The 20,418-nt window shown below is 42.4% G+C and overlaps 1 protein-coding gene across 1 annotated transcript in view; it reads right to left on the bottom strand.

Annotated features, from left to right (window-relative positions):
- ptprq (protein tyrosine phosphatase receptor type Q) overlaps positions 1 to 20,418 on the bottom strand; it is a 226,504-nt gene that overhangs the window by 178,903 nt on the left and 27,183 nt on the right. Inside the window, exons 11-14 of the mRNA XM_041215661.1 lie at positions 17,935 to 18,032; positions 15,471 to 15,636; positions 7,244 to 7,404; positions 6,516 to 6,624 (exon numbers count right to left, since the gene is read on the bottom strand). Of these exons, the coding sequence (XP_041071595.1) occupies positions 6,516 to 6,624; positions 7,244 to 7,404; positions 15,471 to 15,636; positions 17,935 to 18,032 (534 nt within the window). The remainder of the gene's footprint in view (positions 1 to 6,515; positions 6,625 to 7,243; positions 7,405 to 15,470; positions 15,637 to 17,934; positions 18,033 to 20,418) is intronic.

Genomic DNA, 20,418 nt, shown 5'->3' with positions numbered 1-20,418 from the left:
GAAACAACATCCATCCTACAGTATACGTAGGCATTCCAAGGGTCGACACAGGTGAGGGCAGCAACAGTTCATTAAGACAACTTATACAAAAACACTCAGGAAAATACAAAAAGAATCTCATAGCCTTAGTTAACAAACAAAATTTGATCAGTATGCACAATGTTTCCCGATTAACTTTACAATCTTTCCAATGGAAAATCCAACAAAAGTGAATTCAAACCTGCCACCCTGTATTAAATTTCACCAGCTACTAACATATCCAGTTGCAGAACAATCAATGTATACTAAGGGTCAACTGTCATTCAGCAAAAGACAAAGACTGTGAAATTCTGAGTACAGCAGAACTACAGCCCATCTAAGCAGCTCAACAATGACCCAGTTCTAAATCCAGGGTCAGATAATTTTAATATTCATGATAGGAAAGTTGCCTGTCCCATCAGCCATTTGGACTAGAAGATTCATGGGAGAGGTACAAAGGAAGTAGTTGTTTACTGTTAACATTTACTGTTCATTAAGCAGTATCTACAAGTAGCAATTTTAATCCTTGGATCACTCATCTCAAAGAAAAGAGCCTGAATTTCCTTGGAGGATGATGTAACTATGAAATTAGGCACAGGACAGGAAGGATGAAATGTGGAAGTGGGTGTCAGGAGACCAGCCAACACAGCCACGGAAAACAGCTGCAGGGGGTAATGACCCAAGAACCTGTCTCCAATACAAGATATGATTAATGGCTTCACAGCAAACAAATGCAAATGGGATGGCTGCAAAAATGCATAAATCTAATGGCATCACCCTGTACACTAAATAAACATACAGTGATACTTGCACAAGGAACATTTTAATTAACTGGGTAGGGCATCTTGGAATACATGCATGATTACTGAAACCTTGCCGCTTCAGTGGGAATTCCATAAGAGAAGTTACACAAATTCTCAAACAGTTGTCAATTTAAACAGTCTGTGGTTGAAAATAATGAGTATTCATTTGTTATGCAAGGAAAGATTGCAAGCAATTCTCCAGGAATTATAGGGAATTATAGGAGAGCCTCGAAGAGGAAGAGGGAAAACAAAATCTGGGAATTCATTTAATTAATTATGCAGAGAAGGAGAAGTAAGAGGCTCTGCATTCACAGATAATTTGTGCTAAGGGCCATAGGTCAAAAATTAGAAATGTGTTGCCATTTTTTGAGGCTCCTACTCTGAGGAGGCCTTACATAATTCTGACAGGAAGGAAAAAGTAGACAACAGGAAACTCACTACAGGCCTGGTTTTCGTGGAGGAGGTGGAAAAGTCGAGTCAGAAAACTTCCTCTCAGCAGATCCATCACCTTTATTTTCGCTCCAGGGAGGTGGGAATGGGAGCCATGTCGGACGCCTTAGGATGCCAGTCCAAGGCAGCAATGGAGATGGGTGGATGGCCAGGCAGCCAGACTAGAATACCAGCCTCTGTTTACTGGGACACCAGCCTAGTTATAATAATGAATGTCAGGCCCTCAAACCCTTAGCCTCCTCCCACCCCTTGTGCCCCAGGCCCCTCATACCCCACCATACAATCAATGCCATCTCATATCCGCATGCCTCCTCCATGCTCTCTCATAACACCATGAAGCCTCATGCTCCCAATGCCTCCTCATACTTCCATGCCCCCCATGTCCACTCCATGCTCCTTCAAACCCCTATGCCCATTCACACCCCATGCCTCCCCCATGCCCCTCATACCTCTATTCCCCCTCCTTGACCCTTCATTCCTCCATGCTCCCTCATACCCCCTCTAAGCCCCTTCTTTTCCCCATATCCCCTCACACCCCACATCCTCCATAGCCACTCACCCAGTATCCGCTATGGGAAGACCTCAGGGTCCATGTCTTTGAAATGGACATTTAAAAAATAAACTTCTAACAATCTCATATAGCTGTCATTCAAACACGCTTGATACTAAAAAGACTCATTCAAAAAAATTTAAACCCTCTCAAGTGGTCAATCTGTTGTAAAAACACTTATTCACTTACTACATCAAAGATAATCCTTTAATAACCTCTTAAAACTGTTAATCAAACTGTCTACACAGCCCTATTGAGATAAGTGGTTATGCAGCTTTCGCAACTCAGCCAAGCATTTATAATGGGTTCAGCTGTCATAACAAACCATTACAGCACAAACAATGAAGCCTACCAAAACTGCAAAGGCAGATGGCCATGTTTTTTTCTACGCTGCAGCAGATGGCCTGTCAACCAATGTACTCCAGAAGCAGGTGTCTGTAGTTTTCCTCTAAGTGAAAACTGCATACCACTTTTTATTTTTCATTTTAAAGGGCTGTGAATATTTAAATCACTTCAGATTATGAAACATTGAGTTCTGAAGCACTGTTTTATTTAGCTTCTGTTGAATAATAGCACTTTTTCCAATGGGAAAAGTGCTCTAATGCAGCCCAACACCTATATAATGCTGATCAATTTACCTTTTCAGGACAGAGCCCTATAATTGGTCACTGCAGTAAAAGCACATCTAACTTACAATACAGCATCAAACTATTAACACTGAAAGGACAGATCTTTTTGTATTGCAGAGCCTGTCAATTAAAGAATTATAGGTGCAGGTGATTTTTTGGGGGGTTTCTCACTTGGCATTGGGATTCCCCCCATGGTTCTTAATACCTCTGAGGTGCAGTGAATTCTTATAGAAGCACCCTGACTCCACAAAACTTGTAAGAGGGGTTTGGACTACACACCCCCGCAATGGAGCGGGCAAGGGCGAGAGTGCTGCTTGTAGGCTGGCTAGCCACACCCTTATCCTACGCTGGTGAAAATTGGCAGAAATGGGAATGGGAGCTGGGATCCCTGAATTGGGTCCTGCCCACCATTTTTGAAGGACTCCTGACTGTCCAACCCGGCAAAAATCTGGACCCACAGAAGCTAGGAGCAAGATGGCTTATGCAAACTGAGAAGGGACCAATGCAAAACCTTCAACATAAGGTCCAGATAGATTAACATGCAATGATACAGATAATCTAGATGAGGAATTCAATGGGTGTTTTGCAATTTACATGATGCCAGAGGATGAAGTATTGGAGCTAGAGCACGATGTTATTAAGAAGAGGTTTAGGAAATGGCAGAACCTGACCATTTCGCACTCAAAGATGAATTCAGGGGCCCTGCCATGAAAAGAAAAATGCCTACAAAGTATTAAAGCCAAATGAACAACGAGTCTCCAAAGATGTTTGGCAGGGCTGATGACAGAGTCCAATGCCATCTTTTCTGATGCTATCAGAGAGAGCTTCTCTATAATGCATAGCATCTTGGAGCAAGTGGCAGCTTCAAAAACTTTTCACACATCCACACAAATGTTTCTTGATATTTAACTCAATGGATATTTGGAAGAGTGACACCTGATGACTAGGTGCTAGCAGGAGGGTTTGGAATTATTGTAATGTTGCCTTATAAGCCTGATTTCCTGGGCTCCCCACTGTTCCTCTCCCACCTCAGCTTCCTTTACTAGCCAATATATGAGAAAGATGGGAACCCCTCTGAGTAAAATTATTTTCCAGCAATCCCTTTTATTTTAGGGCAAATGCCTAAACAAAGAAGAACAAGCTAGAGAAAGAATCTCAAAGGAATCTAGAACCCTTCAAGGTAAAGGGTAAACAAAACTGAGGAAAGACTGTTTCAAAATAATTCAGTTGGGCTGGCAATATTTACCTTAGCATCTGAGGCTAAACAGGGGGGAAAATTGGTCTGGATTCCTGCTTCTGTTTGCTCTCCAGTAACTGACTGAGTATAAATCCATGTGTGCTAAATGTAAGGCGAAGATAATATAGAAACTGTGCTGCAATTGAATAGCCTGCCAACACTTACTGTCAAGGCTCATCCATAAAGAGAAGGGAATTGGGCAAAATATAAGATGGCACCTGAAGCCTGTGGAGCAGTACCCAGCAGAATTCAACATTTTAACAGAAGGGGTAAAGAGTTAACGCAAAAAAGGAAATGATGACATATACTTAAAACAGGACTTGCATGTAATTAATCCATCAATTATTTGCAGTAAAATACCTGAACACAAGATTGTCAAAAGATGTTACTAGATTTTTTTGCACCATGTACAAGTATATAAAATCATACAAATGCTAGGATTTTAGGGCTGAATCTTCAGCTTGGTGAGCGGGGGTGGGGCCCATTCACCGAGGCGTAAAATGACGCGGGGTGACGTCGGGCGTGCATCCTGACGTCACCACGCACCATTTAGATTTTCAGCTCAGTGCGTTGCGCGCCCACTGAACTGTCAAAGGCCTGTTAAGGCCATCAATGAACTAATTAAGCCTATTGAGAAAGCTACCCTTCCAACCTTAAGGTAGGTGGGCAGGCGAAGAGCCCAGGCGGCCTTTGCATTTTTCACGGAACCTCATCCACGGGCGGGATGCGATTTCATGAATGGTTCAAAATTTTCAGAAAAATTTTTATTAAAATTAATGCACATGTTCCAGTTCATGTGACAGTTTCACATGAGGGGACATGTCATAAAAATTTTTACAATTCTTTATTAAACTGTTAAAACTTAAAACTAATCTCCCTGAGGCATCTCTGTGCCTCAGGGAGATTTCTGCATCTTTAGCACGCAAGCGCAAAAGAGCACACTCCCATCTCAGGGAACGCCCCCACCTCCCCCCCAACCCCCACACCAACCCCCGGCCCGCACAGGGAGCACACAGCGCTTCTGGGCGCACGTCAAGCTGCGCAGGCCTTAATTGGCGTAAAAAGGTGGCGCGGACCCCATCGGGGGAGCCAATCAGGTCTGCACCCACTCGTGCCCGACCCCACCCCCGCACAACCCCACCAACAGGGGGAAAATTCTACCCTTAGAATCACTTTAGGCCCTACTCATTGGGATCAGTCTTTAGCATTTGACGCTAATGGTATGGTAATAGCTTCAAAATAGCAATGGCAGCCTTAGAGTCTCATTAATACCAGCAATAGAGCAAGTTCCATTCTTCATGGTGCCAACTGCAGGGTGTCCAAATGTCCTCCTAATTCAGGCTATATTTGCTTTAACATGGAAATTGGCACCTTCTAATGCAAATAGGACCCGGCTTGCCATTTTAGATAGGAACAGGTCAAAACCTGCACAGTGTAGTTCCACAGGTGATGAAAAGGGCCTCCATAGATAAGTGTTCAATAATTTCTGTGGGCCCCAGATGAGCAAAATAATTTGGGCTGCTGTTATCTAGGGTTCCTGCCTTCCATGGTCACAACCCTGGCAGCAACTCTGGCCCATTTTCCGTTGTCTGGTGCCTTGAAGCTGTCCTTCCAAATTTCATTGAGGCTGGAAGCTCAAAATGATGGGAGACTCTTTATTGGCAGAATGGGCAGCAGACCAACTCACTCCCCAAAGTCAAAATATACACTATCCTTTCTTAAAAAGGAAATCAAACATAGATATTATTATTTATTCCTTTCTATGTATAAAGTCACGATGGTCTTGTGACACAGTGCATAGTGTCCTTGCCTCTAAGCCAGAAGTTCTGGCTTCTAGTCCCACCCAAGGGCTTGATAGCCAAGAAAGGTGCATTGATAACATGGCCAAACAGGTCGAGTAGCAACCTCCAAATCCTTCCAAAACATGCCAATGGCAGGCACTAAGAGCAGGAGAGATTCAGGTCAGCCACATGATGGAGAGAATGTTGGATCCTCTTCCATCACTACCCACAGCTCCAGACTACAACATCCATGTAAAAGTGCATGTTGCCACAGCTACTCGGACTCTGAGTAAACTGCAACACACCACCACCATGTATTATAAAGTTATCTTGAAAAGAAAAAATGATTCGTCATAAATATAACGCTGACTTATATTAACACACACCCGCTTTGAAATGTGCTAATAGTGCTAAATACTTACTATGATGAATGTAAAACAATAAATTGAAACATTTATGGACACATTGCTGAATACAGTCGATAAATCAGGCAAAAAATTAAACAAACAGGTTTCAGTGTTTAATTTTGTCAGTCTTATGCCTACTTTTGTGGCAAACTATTGTTCTCTTCTTATGATAAGAAAAATGCTTCTGCAATTTTCACTCACATTTTATATTCTTTTTAAATCAAGTACTGTAAATTATTTATTTTATCTTTCTGCCAGTCTACTGAAATCTCCAGTAAAGAGCTGTTTTCCAAAAATTTATGCCTGGTGTTTTAAGTAAACTATCTACTCTGTTGTAAAGGTATTCAAATATCCAAATCAAGGAATAGAAGAGAGCAGTTATCTTTGATATCGTTTGATAAAGATACTATAACTTTCACAAACAGAGCAAATTAATAACTGTTGCTGTTAAAATCTTTTTTTGTCTGGAATTTATGATCACTTGCGTATGCATCATTCACTAAAATATTTATAAATAGTTACAAAGTTTCACATAGATGTTGTTTCTTCATTCCTGTCGAAAATATTTTTAAATTTATTTAAAGCCAGCTGAAGCAAGTAGTTTTGGGCACAGGTTATTGAACATACCAAGTCTACTTACTAGTTTCATTTGTTGTAAATGATCTGCTGACAGACTTGCTAAATGATGAAGAAACTGAGGAGACTGTGATGGTGTACTGTATACCTGGTGTAGCATCAGAAACATCAGCCTAGTACAGCACAAAGACAAAATAAATGTTATTATTTGATATAAATTCTCACTGAGCAAAAAATACTTATTAAGCATATTTTGGATACATTCTTTGACTGCTGCATGGAAATTTGTTAAGTCAATTTTCATTTACTTTGAAACTACTTTCTGCAAACAATAGCTCTCTGTTTCCAATAGATATTTAACTAACTAAGGTAAAATGGACGTTACCTTTATCATAAATTACGGAATATGAAAGTTTATTTTTGAAAAAGAATACCTTTATCCATGTGGCTCCAAAAATGAATGCAGTGAAAGATAAAATGCACAATACCGTCATTACTGCATTTACTTATCACCTCAGCCAGACTAATTCAGCTGTACTCTGTCGCTCAGATAGTAATACGAGTCATATAATTAAATATTTAAGTGGCCAACCAGGCAGGTGCGTAACTAATGTTATTGTGCTGAATATCACCACACTGCATGTATTACCAGGAGCAACAAAACTGAAAGATGCAAATCTGGCCTTATTTTCATTGCATTTCTAACCCCATTCATAGGTCACAGTTAAATCCCCTCTATTGTCTCAAGCACTGAGGATATAGCCATTGTGAATATCATCATGAAGGTCATACCTTGAAGTTGCCATCTCCTAGGTCTGTGACATTAACAAAACCTTGATCAGGAATGAGATCCACTTTATAATAATCAACGTATCCAACAGGTGCTCTCCAGCGTAAAGTGAACGCTGTTGCTAAAATATTTGAAACTTCTAGCATTTGAGGCCTTTCGGGTTCTTGAAATAAAAACAGATCATATAAATTTTAATCGCTATATAATTGAATATATATTTTAATGCAGCAATGGTGTTGTAGTGAAAGCATTATTATGAATCCTTCTTAGGGAGTTATGCATACAGGATCAAGACTAAGTGCAGTCTTCAAGTGAAGCTAGGTTAGAGAAAAGTGGATAACTGGACCACAGTACACAATCATATCTGAATACCCATTTTAAACTCTCATATTCTGTCCTTAGTTTTTAAAATTACTTTGTTTTGATATTATTTATAATTAGTTGGAAAACTTACTACAATTTGGGAAGCAGTGAAGTAGAATTGAATGGAGAATGGGAGCTTTTCTTCAATGAAGGCTGAAGAACGGGACATGTTTAAATGAAGTGTTATAGTGCCAACACTGGCAGTGGGTTGCAATAATCATTTGATAAGTTTATAAGGGCAATTTACATTATACATGTAGGCACAGAATTTACACTGCAAAGTTTTCAAAATATATTTGAAAATCTAATACTTTTCTTATACTATAAATAACTATACCGTATTATCTCTGAAGCAACTTATGGTCTCCTTATTTAAGAAAGAATGTAAATGCATTAGAAGTAGTTCAGAGAAGGTATACTAAAATAATATCTGGAATGGACAAGCTATCTTAAGAATAATGGTTAGACAGGCTAGGCTTGTATCTGCTGGAGTTTAGAAAAATAAGAGGCAACTTGATTGAAACATACAGGATCCTGAGGGTTCTTGACAAGGTGGATGTGAAGAGGATGTTTCCTCTGGTGGGAGAACGGTGTAAAAATAAGGGGTCACCCACTTAAGACACAGGTGAAGAGAATTTTTTTTCTCTGAGGTTCATGAGTCTTTGGAACTCTCTTCCTCAAAAGGCAGTGGATGTAGAGTCTTTGAATATTTTTAAGGCAGAGATAGATAGATTCTTGATAAGCAAAGGGGTGAAAGGTTTTAGGGGGTAGGCAGGAAAGTGGAGTTGAGGTTACAATCAGGTCAGCCATGAGCTTATTGAATGGCAGGGCTGAGTGGCCCACTCCTGCTCCTAATTTGTATGTTTGTAGCTTTATGTTATACTTCATATCTGCCATCCGTGTGGGAAGAAATTTTTTTGGGCAGGAATTACCCCCCCCCCCCCCCCCCACCCCGCCTCCCCCCACCCCACCCCAACCCCCCTGTCAGGGTGAAGTTGAAGGGCGGGCGCGCAAGAGACGTGCCTCTGATCGGCGCCTCCAATTGGGGGCACACCGCCATTTTACATGGGCATGCCAATTAAGGTCCGCCCAGCATGATGTCTGCACAGAAGCGCCATGCGCTCCCTGTGCGGGCAGGGGGGAATCCCAGGGCAGGATTTTCCCGTTGGCGAGCGGGGCGGAACTCCCGATGTCACCGCGCCCCATTTAAATTTTTAGGTAGGCGGGGGCGCAGCGAAATCAGCTGTGCGCCCGCCGACCTGTCAATGGCCAATTGAGGCCGTTGACAGAGTCATTGAAGTAATTAATACGCATGCGCAAAAGAGCGCACTCTTGGGTTTAGGGGGGCAGGATTTTTCCCCCATCGGCAGGGGGGGGAAGTTGAATTGCAAGAGACACGCCTCTGATTGGCACCGCTGATCAAGGGTGTGCCGCCATTTTACGTGGGCGGGCCAATTAAGGCCCACCCAGCATGACGTCTGCATGGAAGCGCTATGCGCTCCCTGTGTGGGCAGGGGGGGATCCCAAAACCCAAGAGTGCGCTCTTTCGCGCATGCACACAAAAGAGCGCACTGATCTACCTGAGGCTAAGTGCTGCCTCAGGGAGATCAGCTCTACTGTCAAACATATTAAAAATAGAAAATGAAAAGATCCCTGACATGTCCCCTCATGTGACACTGTCACATGAGTATGAGTTGGGACATGTCCATAACTTTTTAAAAAACTTTAATTACATTTTTTAGAACCTACATGAAACCTCATCCTGCCTGTGGATGAGGTTTCGTGCTTTTTCTGAAGCCCGCCAGGGCACCTGGCCTGCTCTCTGACCTTAAGGTTGGACCATTAATTACTTCAACAACTCACTCAACAGCCTCAATTGGCCATTGACAGGTCGGTCACAGCTGATTTTGCTGTGCCCCCGCCTTCCTGAAAATTTAAATGGGGCGCGGTGACATCAGGAGTTGCGCCCGACGTCACCGTGTGTCATTTTACGTGTTGATGGGCGGGGCCTGCCGCCCGATGGGAAAATCCTGACCTTTGACTCTGTAATCCCAGTAATTACGCCAAATTGCATCAACCATGAACTTCTGTTGCTGAAACTAGAGGAATTTCTGAGGTAAGGGTAAGATTTCCTGTTTTGCATTGGACTGGCTGTGTATCACAACCCCCACCATTTTATAGGAGCTGCAAGGTGCAACTTTCTATGACTGCGCTAATCCCCAGCCCAGAAAGAAGTTAAAGTGGCTTTAGCAAATCTTTGATGAAGGAGCCACAATTTTTTTTAAATGTTTCTGGAAAACAATTGTCGTTTCAATGAAGGGATCACAATTCAATCTTGACTTGTATGAAGTTTGACAGGCCAGGGAAAACACTGGGAGAAATCCAACCGACCAGTGAAAGAAATTGGAAAATGGTCTAAAGAAGAAGGTGGGCAATATTATAGATGCAAAAATAGGTGGCTCTCAAGATGCAGTAGCTTATAGGATTTAAAGCCAAGCTCAAAGTCAAACAGTATACAATGGGATAGATTTCAAACAGATCTAGCAACTCAAGACTGGGCAACCATGAGGCGCCATCAGCAGCAGCAGGATTGTACTCAACCACAAGCTATAACCTCATGACCTGGCATATCCCCCCACTCTACCACTACAAACAAGCCAGGGGATCAACCCTAGTTCAATGAAGAGTGCAGGAAGACATGTCAGCAGCAGTACCAGGCATTTCTAAAAATGAGGTGTCAACCTGGGGAAGGATTCTCCCTTCGGTGAGCGGGGGCAGGGCCCACTCGCCAAAGCATAAAATAATGCGCGGTGACATCGGGCAGGCACCCCGATGTCCCCGCACGCCATTTAGATTGTCAGTTCGGCGGACGCACAGCCATGTCAGCTGCGCGCCCACTGAACTGTCAAAGGTCTATTAAGGCCGTTAAGAAAGTCATTAAAACTGTTAAGAATGCTGCCTTTCCAACCATAAGGCTAACGGGTAGGTGAAGAGCCCTGGCGGCCTTCAGAAAAAACATGAAACCTCATCCACGGGCGAGGTGAGGTTTCATGAGGGATTTAAAATTTGTGTTACATTTTTAATAAAAGTAATTGACAAGTCCCAGCTCATGTGACAGTGTCACATGAGGGGACATGTCAATAAAATTTTTCACATATTTTATTATCTTTTTAAAAGTACCACTGACCTTCGAGGCAGCCCTTTGCCTCAGAGAGATCTGTGCACTCTTTTATGCGCATGCGCGAAAGAGCACACTCCCGGCTCAGGCAATCCCCCTTCTCCGCCCGCACAGGGAGTGCACAGCGCTTCCTGGTGCACAAAACGCTGGGCGGGCCTTAATTGGCCTGCCCACATAAAATGGCGGCGATCAGGAACCTGCCCGCTCATGCCCGCACAACCCCCCCCTCCAAAAACGGGGAGAAAATGCTGCCCCTGGTGAAGCTACAACACAGGACTGCTTGTGTGCCAAACAGCATAAGCAGCAAGTGAGACAGAGCTAAGCGATTCCAAAACCAATAGGTCAGATCTAAGCTCTGCAGTCCTGCCACATCCAGCTATGAATGGACAATTAAACAACTCACTGGAGGAGGAGGCTCCACAATCCTTAATGATGGTGGACACCAACACATCAGTGCAAACGATAAGGCTGAAACATTTGTAACAATCTTAAGCCAGAAATGCCAAGTGGATGATCCATCTCGGCCTCCTCCATCACAGCTGGCAATCTTCAGCCAATTCCTTTCACTCCGTGTGACATCAAGAAACCACTGAAGGCATTGGATACTGCAAAGGCTATGGGCCTTGACAATTTTCTGGCAATAGTACTGAAGACCTGTGCTCCAGGATTTGCGATGCCCCTAACCAAGTTGTTCCAGTATAGCTATAACCCTAGCATCTACCCAGTAATGTGGAAAATTGCCCAGGTATGTCCTGTACACAAAAGCAGGACAAATCTAACCCGGCCAATTACTGCCTCATCAGTATACTCTCAATCATCAGTAAAGTGATAGAAGAGATCATCATCAGTGCTATCAAGCAGCACTTGCTTAGCAATAACCTGCTCACTGACACTCAGTTTGGGTTCGGCCAGGGCCACTCAGCTCCTGACCTTATTACAGCCATGGATCAAACATGGACTAAAGAGCTGAACTCCTGAAGTGAGGTGAAAGTGACTGCCCTTGACATCAAGGCTGCATTTGACCAAGTGTGGCATCAAGGAGCCCTAGCAAAACTGGAGTCAATGAGAATCAGGGGGAAAACTCTCCGCTGGTTGGATTCATACCTAGCACAAAGTAAGATTGTTGTGGTTGTTGGAGGTCAGTCACCTCAGCTCCAGGACATCACTGCAAGGGTTCCTCAGGGTAACGTCCTAGGCCCAACCATTTTCAGCTGTTTCATCAATGGCCTACCCTCCAGCATAAGGTCAGAAGTAGGGATGTTCACTGATGATTGCACAATGTTCAGCACCATTCACGACTCCTCAGAAACTGAGGAAGTCCATGTCCAAATGCAGCAAGACCTGGACAACATCCAGGCTTGGGCTGATAAGTGGCAAGTAACATTCGTGCCACACACGTGCCAGGCAATGTCCATCTCCAACAAGAGCAAATCTAACCATTGCCCCCTAACATTCAATGGCATTACCACTGTTCAATCCCCCACTATCAACATCCTGGGGGTTACCATTGACCGGAAACTTAACTGGAGTAGTTATATAAATACTGTGGCTACAAGAGCAGGTCAGAGGCTAGGAATCCCGCTTCGGGTAACTCATCTCCTGACTCCCCAAAGCCTGTCCGTCAGCTACAAGGCACAAGTCAGGAGTTTGATGGAATACTTTCCACTTGTCTGGAAGAGTGTAGCTCCAACAACACTCAAGAAGCTTGACACAATTCAGGACAAAGCAGCCCGCTTGATTGGCACCACATCCACAAATATTCACTCCCTCAACCACCAACGCACATTGTGCAGTATAATCGCCCGAGTAATGTATGTTTAAATTAAACTTCGTATCTGGGAGGGCTCTGAAAATTGTTGCGCCTGTAACCCCAGTAATTCAGTAATTGTGTCAAGATGCCTGCCATGATTTTCTGCTGCTGACCCTGGAGGATTTTTGGCAGATCTGAATTCAGTCCTAGTCATGGGAAACAGGTGGGGGTAAGTGATTAAGTGTAAGCCGGGGTAATATAATGTAATGCACTGTTAGTTAAATCTCTGTTCACATTACTACTTTCAGTTCCTGATCCTGACCACCAAATCGAAGCAATAGAAAGTCAGGAGGTCATCATGTTAGCCATTATTTAAAGGAATTCTCCCCTGCAGTAAGAGAAAAAAATCTGGAAGCAGGTTTAGCACTCATTTGTAATGCAGTTGCTTGTTATTATTGTGCTTCATATAATTTAATCTCCTCACTGCTGTCTGCGCTGCTGCTCTGTTTTACACCCTTAGTTCCACCCTATTCCTTCAAACTGCAAAGGCACATAACCAACCACCAAGATGTCCACAACTCAGTACGATTATTTCAGATTGGCAGAGTGGCTGATTAATGCCATATACAAAAGGTGTTGCATTGATATTGTTCTGCTGATTAGCTTCATTTAACAGACTGAATTTCAAAACAAGGATTGATTTTCCAAAGGTATTAATATTATAAAATGACAGGTGTGTTAAATCGATCAGTCATCGTGCCATGGTACACGGGGATATGCTTATTTCCAAGAACTAGTACTTAATTATATTCACTAAATGCTACATTCTGTTTTCACTGTAGAGCAAAATTTCTTAGAGTCAGCTTGTCTCAAAATCAGCAAGATCACCAAGAGGGTTCACCTTTGCTTATTTAATCTCGTTAAGTGCATTTACCCACCAAGTATTATGTCGATCAATGCATTCACAGGATATAAACTATTTTCACCTTGCAAATCTGATTTTAAAAAGTAGTCTGTTATGAAAAACATCTTGCAAAGCTGATATTATCAATGTTCTGAAGCGTGTGACACTTAGTGAAATATTATGAACAATCGGTGTAGGTTTATAGTAAAAAGATAGACTGTTCATCGGGTGACCTGATATATCTCATACCTTTAACGCATCAAGATTTAATTTCAGTCACAAGTGTAGATTTGTCTATTGAGACTGTCTGTTGTGGTGAGCATGAGTAAGGAGTGTTGGGAAAGACAACTAAAAAGTCCTAGCAGTTGCTTACTGTCAAACTCGACCCAAGGGAACAGGCAAAGAAGGGGAAGCTATCATGAACTAAATTGAAGAGTTTCTAGCAAGAAAATCCCACCCTTGGAAGGCCTCCCTTGTTCCATCCTCTGTAATCTTGAACTCATCCGCAACTCTGCTGCCCATGTCCTTACTTGCACCAAGTCTCGTTAACCCTCTCCCGCTATGCTTGCTGCAACAAAAGCAAAATACTGCAGATGCTGGAAATCTGAAATAAGACAGAAAATGCTGCAAATACTCGGCACTTCTGGCAGCATCTATAGGGGAAGAGAGAGGGTTAACATTTCAGGTCTGTGATGCTGAATAATTTGAACATTTTCTCTTTTTATTACCACTGTACTGCTGACTCCTAGTTAAGCAATATCTTGATTTTAAAGTTCTCATCCTTGTTTTCAAGTCCGTCCATGTCCTCATCCCCTTCCTATCTCTGTAACGTCCTTCAGCCCTACAATGCTTTAAAATGTCTGCACTCCCCCAATTCTGGCCTCTTCAGCATCCCTGATTTTAATCACTTTACCATTGGTGGTCTTGCCTTCAACTAGGCCTTAAGCTCTCCCTCCCTAAACCTCTCTGCTTCTCTTTCCTCCCTTAAGATAGTCCTTAAAACCTACTGCTTTGATCAAGCTTTCGGTCATTTGCTCCAATAGCTCCTTGTGCAGCTTAGTGTCAAATTTTGTTTGAAAACACAGCTGTGAAACACCTTAGGACATTTAACTATGTTAAAAGCGGTTTATACATGCAAATTGTTATTGTCATTGTTCTTCTTTAACAATGTCTACACTTAAAAGCAATTCATTGATTATTAGCTGCTTTGGCTTGTTCCTAGGAAATGAAAGGTTTCATGTAAATCCGAGTTTTTCCTTTTGCAATAGTTTAGGGGTGCATTTTCATGGTGGTTTTCTCATTGCCTGTCATACCTCAACAGGAAGGCCTTGGAAAAGTCTTGGGGCTGTATCTTCCGGTCGGCGAGCAGGGGTGGGGCCCCCTCGCCGATGCGTAAAATGACATGGGGTGACGTCGGGCGGGCATCCTGACGTCACCCTGCCTCATTCACATTTTCAAGGCAGGCTGGGAGCCCTGGCGGGCTTCTGAAAAAGCATGAAACCTCATCCATGGGCGGGATTAGGTTTCATGGGCGATTTAAAAATCTCAGAATATTATAAAATATAAGTTATGGACATGTCCCAACTCATGTGGCATATCATGTGGCAGTGTCACATGAGGGGACATGGCAGCAAAATTTTTTCTCACGTTTATCTGAAGTTTCAAATCTGAGCCGATCTCCCTGAGGCAGCACTTTGCCTGAGGGAGATCTCTATGCTCTTTCGTGTGCATGCGCAAAACAGCACACTCCCAGCTCAGGGAATTCCCCCCACCCCCACCCGCACAGGGAGCACATAGTGCTTCCTGGCAGACATCAGGCTGGGCGGGCCTTAATTGGCACCGATTCGGAACGCACCCGCCCGCGCCCACACATCCTCCCCGACGGGGGGAAAATGTTGCCCTTGGTTTCAGAAGCTTTTCCACTCAAATTACAGCAGACAAGCACAAGAAACCCTGTGGAAACTAACTTCCATGTTCTTTAAAAATCATTTGAGGACCGATATGGAGAATGAGAAAAATATTCAAAATTCTTACTTCTTTTTAGCCTTTTCTCAATTATTTCACTATCATCCATCCCTTTAATTGTTTTTATTTGAAATATGTATTCTGCTCCTGGAATGAGATCTTTGATCCTGAAACTGTTGCCACGTAGAGTTGTTCTATATATAGTTTCATTGGTTCCAGATAAATGGTACCTTAACTGTGAATAAAACAAATATTACAATTTGGAAGCACTTTGTTTCATCTGGTGTGCTGCAGTTGTAAACGTGTATTGAATTTGTATCATTTCTGAAAATGTTGTGAATAAGATGAAATGCAATTGAATGCACTTTCCAAAAAGTTGTCAGAATATTGATTTTCCTGCTTTTGTGATTTGAGAAAGAAAAACCATGATATTTCATGTAAACAGTTAGGTCTCCTCTACACAACTGTGTAACATCATGGCCCACAACTTCCGTGGAGTAGCAATCGGAGTCAGAATGCTACTCAGCTCTTATTTTCTTACCTTGAAAGCCAGCCACTCCTTTCTCACCCAACCTTCCGACTGGGCGAGAACAGTTAGTGGAGCAATTTCCTGAGGCCTTATGTAGAGGGCAGCAGAGTCAACAGTAAGGAAGCCACGGCCCCCTTTTTTTTTGCAGCACTGGCTGCCGTAAAGCAACTAAGTTTAAAGGTCCAGCCACTCTGAGAAACCAGGGAGAAGGTACATGTGTAAGGTAAGTGGCGAGCATTGCGTGGGGGTGGGTTGGTCGGGGGTGGGGGTCGACTGGTCAGTGGGGGTGTTAGTGGGGTGTAGTCAGTGGCATGGTCATGTGGTCAAGGGAGTGGTAAGTGGGGGGAGGTCAGATGATCAGGGGGAGTGATCAATGGGGTGTCAGGTGGTTCAGGGGAGCGGAGTTGGTCAGCCGGGAGGAGGGGGGGGGCGGGGTGGAGGGCAGTCTAGGATCCAGTGAGCGGTAGGGGGTACTGTGGGTGACATGGGGTGTGGAGGGAGTGCCTTGAGGTCTGAGGGAGTTGGTTAGTGGGGCAGGCTCAGGGGGTCCCATGGGGGATGGTGGGGATCAGTACTATAGCTACTCTGGAGTTAGAAGTGGTTTTAATTCTTCTAACCTTTTTTGGATAACTATTACTGTAATAAGTCAGAGCTATCCAAAGTTTGTGAGTTATAGCACACTTTCGGATGGTCTCCACTGCAGGCCAATTGCACTTGAACTTCCCAGACAATTTTCATGAAATCCTTTTCTGGGAACTTTCAGGGGTGGGTCCCTAGCACATCTTTGGGTACCCCCCTCCCAGTTATGACGCACCGGAGCTTGGACATTTTTGGACCGTTGTAACATAATGGCCTGAAAAAAAATATGTCTGCAAAGAAAGTTTTATTACAGGCTTTACAAGTTTATTGTATAACAACCTCATCAAAACTGGAGATATTTGAGTCTCAACATTCTCTTTCTCTTCTCACTATACTCCTACTGCTACTACTTTCACATGACATATAAGCTTATAATGGGATCTCTAGCTTGGCTATCCATTGGATGACCTTCTGAGGTGTCGAATGGAAAGATTAGGTGCCTCCTGCAACAGACCTTAACGAGCAGGTTGATGCGACGTGTTCCATGATCTGAGAGTCATGGCCACAATCGCACTCCTGGTCATCCCTCATCTTCCACTAATGAAGTAGGTGGCCATGTCATCCTTGCCCATTGTGAGTTCGGTTGAGTGCTGTCCACTGTTGTCAAGGAAGGGCAAAGCCAGAGCTCAGCTGTTGGATCAGTGATGGGAAGTTGATGACAACCTGCATAGTCTCCCAGCTAATGTCATCATGAAGGCAATCGAACACTGAAAGTGGCCTCCCAGTCTAAAAAGCACAAAAGCATTTTCTGCTGTAAAGGGATCTAAAATTCTCTATAACACTGATGGTACAAAAAAGTAAGTCCCCCCCATTATGTTTTAGTGATTGATTATTATTATGATACGCCTGGTTTAAGGGAGATCAGACTGTAAAATAAAGTCTGATTGCAGCGATAAAACAAACCAAACTCCTGTGAAAATAATTTAGAAACTTAATGATAAATACTGCACTTGAAACAAAAACCACAATTAAACATATTAGTTTTTATTCTTTCAAACTATTTGCCAGAACTCCTTTTCAATGATTGCAACAAAATTCCAATATGACTGAAGGAACACATTGTTCATTAATTAATTTTGAATGATAAGGAAATTAATCCAGTTTACGTAAGCCCACATTGTTAGATGACCTGTCTATTAATGCTTCCTTCATTAAATATTAAATTATGGCACCATTCCATTGAGAGATCCTCATTTGCTTTCTACAGCTAAAGTGTAAACTGAGTAAAGCAACATTAAGTTGCTACATTCAATCATAACAATGAATACAAAACATTCTGTAGTTTACTTTCCTATTGAGTGGATATACTTCAAATAGAAAAATGCCATTGTAGTTAGCAAAAAATTTAACAGGAGCTTCACTTACCTCAAAAATATCAAAATCACCTCTTGGAGGCATCCAAAATAGGTATACTGAGTACTCATCCTGTTCAACAAATTGCAAGTCCACTGGAGGTTCGGGAACTAAGAAATTCATACAATGGTTTATTCTCATTATTCCTCAACTATATGGGATATATGTTACACAATAGATAAAGCACATCAATTGATATTTGCCTTTAAGGTCCTAATAAGTGTTGAAAGTAAGTAACATGGCATAGACATTCAACTGTGCAGAGCCTGATTCTCAGTACTGTTGAAAAGATGGCATCCAAGGCCCTCACCTGAAATAGGCATTAAGCATATGTAAATAAGGGGACCAACACTTGTTTGAAACACACACACAGATATAGACGCACACACGCACGCACACGCACACACACACACACACACACACACACACACACCCCAACCTGATCTCTTCCCTCCCCACTGTCCACTACCCTTCTTCCTGCTCCTTCCTGCCCATCATTATCCTCCATTATAGTCACCACTACCCTCCCAAACCAGCCACTTTCCCAATTACCCCTTTCCAATTGCCACTCTCATCGCCTCTTCCTGGTCACCCCCTTCCCCAAAACCTTTAGCCACTTAAGATGGGAGATAGCTTGATTTTTGATTCTTCTTTGACAGCATGTTGCTTGGAAATGTCGATGAGGTGTCTGAAGCTAATCTAAGTGAGGCCCAATAATGAGTTTTGGATCCATTCATTCAGACATAGGGTTCAACATTTTAACCAATTTTACCCCCTTAAATTCAGCAGTAAATTTCTACCCCCAGAAGGAATACATTGACTTTATCCAGATCTCTCAGACATCAATATACTCGAAAGGTATTAGTTCCAGACAAGATTTTCATCTTGCAGCTGCCCCCTGTGTAAATGGGATGGTAGATGGATGAGTATGAAAAGGAAGTGCAACATTTCTGAAGGTCTGGCAGGCCTGACGTCAAGCAGAGCTACATTTGGGTAGCCAGTGCTCCTCAAATTGAATTTATGTAAACTGAGGTCAAATGATGCAGTTAAGACATCAACACAATTTTGAGTGCTGCTATTGTCTCAACCTCAAATCATGACTGATTCAAATTGGGAGCAGGCTATTTCCGATGACACTTAAACAGATCATTAGCTGCAGTAATGGAAATCAGGAATTAAGTCTGGCACATTTTCCCTTAATTCTTTTGGGAGTTTAAGTCTCCAGCATTCCTTCAATTCCTTGCTTTTTAAAAAATTTATAAATTTCTCTGATGCTGAAATAAGCTGTTGCATTGAATTCTCCCATTTTTCCAGTCATTCCTTGTTGGCTGTTACTGGATGTCAAAGATCAGTGTCTGTCAGACCAGATTTCCCACCCTCCCAACGGCAAGCTGCCTTTAAGTGGATTGCCCAAAGCTGCTGGCTCATCTATTCAATGCTAATTAGTCCTAAGCACCAAAATGGATACAGAGACAGAAATTCTGAAATGCACTTCCTGCTGTACAATAGTCTGACTGAGGAAAATGAAGCATTGGCTACAATATAGTCTAAGTGGATGGCCTTAGCTGTCTGCAAAATTAAATACATTAAAATTGCAGTTTAACAAGTTCAGGTGATTCACTTAGGAATTCTTTAAACTTCTGTCTGCCAGATTTAAATTTGACCTAATTTTAAGATTTGTCAATATGAACTAATTAATATTTAGAAGCAATTTCACATATTAGCAGTGGGGAGATTGTCTCTCAATAAATAACTGTGTACATTGTCATGAAAATATAATAATTTTCATAATATTATTGGGACTTAATGTGAAGGCAGGTTAATAGTGGGGTTTCGATTAGTTCCTGTGTGTATGTGTGGGGGGAGTGGATTTAATTGAAGTGAAGACAGCTGGTCTGGAGCTTTTCAGTTATCAAAAGGGAAGATACGTTTGAAATGCTAAGTACGTAAATATGGTTGAAGTTTTTAGAATGTGAGGTGTGAGGAACATTTGCATTTTTAGATAAACCAGAGTAGTTTGAATTTCAAACAGATGATGTGATGTTACACCTAGCCATCTGAAGCTGTCAGTGTGTTTATTTTTCCCAAACCTTGGGAAAATATAATAATATGAGTACTATGAAAGATTTATATTATGAGAAAAGTAAAGTTGCGAAGACATCTTGGAACAACAGAATTCATATTAAAAAGGGAGAAACATGTATAATGGAGATGAGATTATGTGTAAGGGAGAGGGCATTCTAAGATCTAACAAGTGTGAAAAGCCTCCAGCCGCTATGCATCAAGTTGCTGTCTACAGGAACCGAAGCCAAGAAAACTCATTATGAATATCGCTGTCCAGGGCATTGTGTGCTTTGCCAGGGTCTGCTGAAATTTATTTGTTTTTACTGTTGCCTTAATGGAGGTGTAATTGGGAGTCAGATTAATTAGGGGAGCTAGGAGTTATCATAGTAGTAATTTGTAGACCCATGGATGTGCTTAAAATCTTTTATTAAT

The sequence above is a fragment of the Carcharodon carcharias genome, chromosome 21, assembly GCF_017639515.1.
Source record: "Carcharodon carcharias isolate sCarCar2 chromosome 21, sCarCar2.pri, whole genome shotgun sequence".
Taxonomy (NCBI): Eukaryota; Metazoa; Chordata; class Chondrichthyes; order Lamniformes; family Lamnidae; genus Carcharodon; species Carcharodon carcharias.
Note: the sequence above shows the minus strand (reverse complement) of the source record. Positions and strands in the feature narration are given on the sequence as shown.